The 3,693-nt window shown below is 39.9% G+C and overlaps 1 protein-coding gene across 1 annotated transcript; it reads right to left on the bottom strand.

The window, feature by feature from the left end:
• Nucleotides 1-1,291: 1,291 nt before the first annotated feature.
• On the bottom strand, nucleotides 1,292-2,823 carry LOC148877601 (Cysteine proteinases superfamily protein). The gene is made up of 2 exons (XM_088948589.1): nucleotides 2,284-2,823; nucleotides 1,292-2,029 (listed from the first exon to the last, which is right to left on the bottom strand). The coding sequence occupies exons 1-2, from the start codon at nucleotides 2,771-2,773 to the stop codon at nucleotides 1,431-1,433; spliced, it is 1,089 nt and encodes a 362-aa protein (XP_088804715.1). The 5' UTR covers nucleotides 2,774-2,823; the 3' UTR covers nucleotides 1,292-1,430.
• Nucleotides 2,824-3,693: the final 870 nt, after the last annotated feature.

The raw sequence follows: 3,693 nt of genomic DNA, 5'->3' as shown, positions 1-3,693 counted from the left end.
CAAGGCCTGGCCGAATACACTGTTATGGACAGTGCACCCCCTGAAACCCATCATATGGGCTCTATGGGCCCAACACTTACCCTAAGTGGTCCCTGGGCCAAGCCACCTTGTAACACCCAGGGACTGTGGGAAGATGCAAGATTAGCCCATCAGGTATTATCCTCAATGGCCTTACACTTAACCTCTCAGCCCATAATGATCATACACTGCCCGACAAGAGAGGACCTCTCTCTCGGCTGCAAGGAACAGTGTTGCACTCTCTCAAATATGGATCCTGGGAATTAAAACCTTTTGCAAACATTTCGAAAGCATAATATATATACTCTTATATCTCATATAAAATATATTTTGCAAAAACAAATATCAACGATTGAAATCAGTTGCCGGCAGTCTTGGTTTCCATCAGTGAGAGTGCATCCCCGATCATTACCTTTGTCCGACAAAGGGGCTGATCCTGTCACTATGATCACCCACTCAGATGAATTCTCAGACTGTCCCAACATACCCAGGTTTTGACCCCCGCTAAGGATCTCATTGATTGGTACATCAAAGACATCCCAATCTGACACCTAGTGTAGTATCATAATCGAGTCTAGGGGTCAGGTGTAACTTTTTAGTTTTGCCCATCAATCTCCAAGGTCCAGGGCAATATTGGAATTCTGGTCCAGTTCAAAGATTCAATTAATCCCACACTGTATGTGCCTAGGGTCTCACCCCGGTAGCTGAGACAAGCCACCCCAACCGACTTGGTGGCATTACAATGTCAGCCTTGTTAGGATAGGTCTCTCCAGACCGACCCACTGGCTGTGAATATTCTAAACTAACACGAGTCTCATTAAGTGTCCAGTTTAAGGGTATTACACAGAAACATAACAAGGGAACATGAATCAAATATGCACTTTTATTCATTTACAATAAACTAATAAAGTACATCAATTTGATTGAAGCTAAGGGCATACAAAACTGTCTAACAGCAACAAGGGTTGAAAGAAATTGGCCCAATTTTTTCAATGGGATGAACTGCTAGGCTCAGGACAGCCAACTCAATGGGCTCTTACATGCAGCAAAATGCTTCATCCAGTCCAGCCCAACTTGATCACCTGAATTTTGGCAAACTAGCAATTAATTGAGTCAAGGATGATTGCACAAATTTTAGTACTTTTTTTTTTTTCTCTTTCTTGGATGGTGGAGGGATGAGAATGATCGAGAACTACTTTGTATAACCAAACCAAGTTTCACATTATTTTTCTTTAACATGATGTAGTCAATTTTTATCTTTACAAATTTAGAATGACATTTATCAGTTCATATCCATATTTTTAATTGCATTAGTTTTCACTGCAATTAAATTGTACATATATGATAATAAAGCAAAGAGCTAGAGCATCAACCACTTAGATCAATACAAAGTAAGACATTACTATGAGCCTTCAAGGAGAGTCCTTAACAGGGTAACTAGCTAGCATGGAAATACCACAAAGGCCTTCTATATCATCTACATCACGCTTCATCCTTATATAACCTTCTTCACCCCAGTCAGTACCCCAAGAGTTCTTCACTATCCAATATTTCTGGGAATCCTCTTCTCCATACCCAACTGCTGTCATTGCATGGTTGAGGTTGATCCCACAATGGCCAGAAAAGACCCCTCCTGAATAGAACTGAAATGCAAATCCACCAGCATCAACTGCAACTGCTACAGGTTGCTTAGCAACAGCAGCTTGTAAACTATCCTCACTAGCTGTAACATTTTCATAGCCCCTGATTGCTGCCACACGGTTTGCAGAACCAGTACTCGTATTACAGGTACCATCAGCTCCCTTATAAGGATATTCATCTTCAGTGGAAAGCCCACCATTCTTTTTGATATATTCAAAAGCACCACTCATGTATCCCCCATTGCAACCCTGGTTTCCATTGTTAACATCACAATCAATGAGCTCCTGTTCTGATAGAGATACCAACTCCCCAGTCTGAATCATGTTAATGCCTTCCACAGCTGCTACTGCAGAGAAGGCCCAACAACTTCCTGCATAAGAAAAAACAGACACCATTACTTCTTACTTGTATATTTGTTGGTGCTATTGGTGTCACACATCTCCCTCTGAAGCATCTCTCTGTTGTCATCACATAGAACAATTGGAACTTGGGTGACAAAATATTAAAGAATTACAACTACTGGACACCTTCCATAACCTAATTAATTCTTTGAAATCAACTATATAAAATACCAAATATTTGAGCTACTTAGTATATTAAGATTCTGAGTGAAGATCAGCATACCACATCTGCCCTGATCTTTGACTGGGGTGACAGCACCTTCTTTTCTCCAGTCCACACTGCTGGGTAAATTTGCAGGGTTCTTATTTCTGGAACTTTCCTTGTTTTCTTGCTGATGGCAAGTTTTCAGTCGCAAGTAGATAGCTTTGAACTCCTCATTGGTCAGGTCAGTGAATTTGTTATCAATGAGCTTGAAGGAATAGTTCTGTGAATTGATGTAGTTGATAAATTGAAGATTAGATTGATAAATCCCAAAGCGTACCTCCCACTCATTGTGGTCATGGTAACTACGGTTGTGCCGCATCAACCATTGCTCATACCTATGAAGCATTGGGTTGTCATCATACTTCCCTCCCATGCCGCCGGACTCCCGAGATTTGCAGTTGTGAGCATCAGAAGGCATCCATTTCACCCACATGACAAGAACAGTCAAGCATGCGTTCCTCATGAAATGGAGGAGAGCCATGACTAGCTTGCAAAAAGAATAGAGCATCTCTATCTTATATAGGCATTTTGAATTAGATTAGAGTGGTTGGTAAATTTTGAAACCAGAAGCCAAGCTATTAGCTCACCTCACAATAAATGAAGTTCGAATGTATGGCACGCATCATAACCATGATATCTGTGCTTGCTGAATTTTGGTTATTCAGTTAATAAAGATAATGGATCCCTTGCATTTCAATGCTCTGCAATGAAAAGCCAGCAGAAGTGGAATGATTTTAGGAACTGTGGAAGATTTCAGTTGCAGAAAGAGGTGTACAATATTACTAGTTCATTATCATGTTGGTTGTTGGTATAGACACTCTTAATTAAGTGGAGCCCTTGTTACAGTCAGTTTTGAACCTCTTTTTTATGTAAAACATATCAAAATTTTTAAGTTTTAACCCTATATAGAAAGGGTTTCAGCCAATTAGCTAAATAAGTTTCAAATGTTTAATTAGGTGGTTTTATATGTAAACGTGGGAAGCTAGCTTGTAGCTAAAGCTCAACTTCTGCTTTTGCAACTTATAGCCACGGATACAATATAACCGTGGTTATAAATATCTTTTAGCAATGGACAGAATATCTTTTAACCATGGAAAAATTATCCGTAGCTAAAACTCAACTTTTTGCCACCGACATTAAATCGTCCGTAGCTATATCCCATATTTTAGCTACGGTTTCTGTGACCGTAGCTATAGCCCTATTTTCCTTTGGTGAAGGGCTCAAGTTTGAGATCAGTGGTCATTTTGTGTTGAAAATCCATATGGACAATGGTTTTTAAAACCAACCCGGTGACCGAACCGGGGTCCGGTTATTGGTTTGAATGATTTGAACGGTCGACCTATTCTGACAAAAAAATAAAAAAAATGAAAAATTGTTTCGAACAATTAACTGACCGATTCAGCGGTTTGCTGACTAAAATCAACGGTT

The sequence above is a fragment of the Nelumbo lutea genome, chromosome 1 (assembly GCF_056320005.1).
Source record: "Nelumbo lutea isolate HS-2025 chromosome 1, American lotus-T2T, whole genome shotgun sequence".
Taxonomy (NCBI): Eukaryota; Viridiplantae; Streptophyta; class Magnoliopsida; order Proteales; family Nelumbonaceae; genus Nelumbo; species Nelumbo lutea.
Note: the sequence above shows the minus strand (reverse complement) of the source record. Positions and strands in the feature narration are given on the sequence as shown.

Bases quoted from the DNA above. Each gene is read 5' to 3' on its own strand.
- LOC148877601 (XM_088948589.1), bottom strand. From the start codon at position 2,773: ATGCTCTATTCTTTTTGCAAGCTAGTCATGGCTCTCCTCCATTTCATG. The intron at 2,030-2,283 runs GTATGCTGATCT...TTTCTTATGCAG, and splicing joins CAAAGATCAGGGCAGATGTG to GAAGTTGTTGGGCCTTCTCT.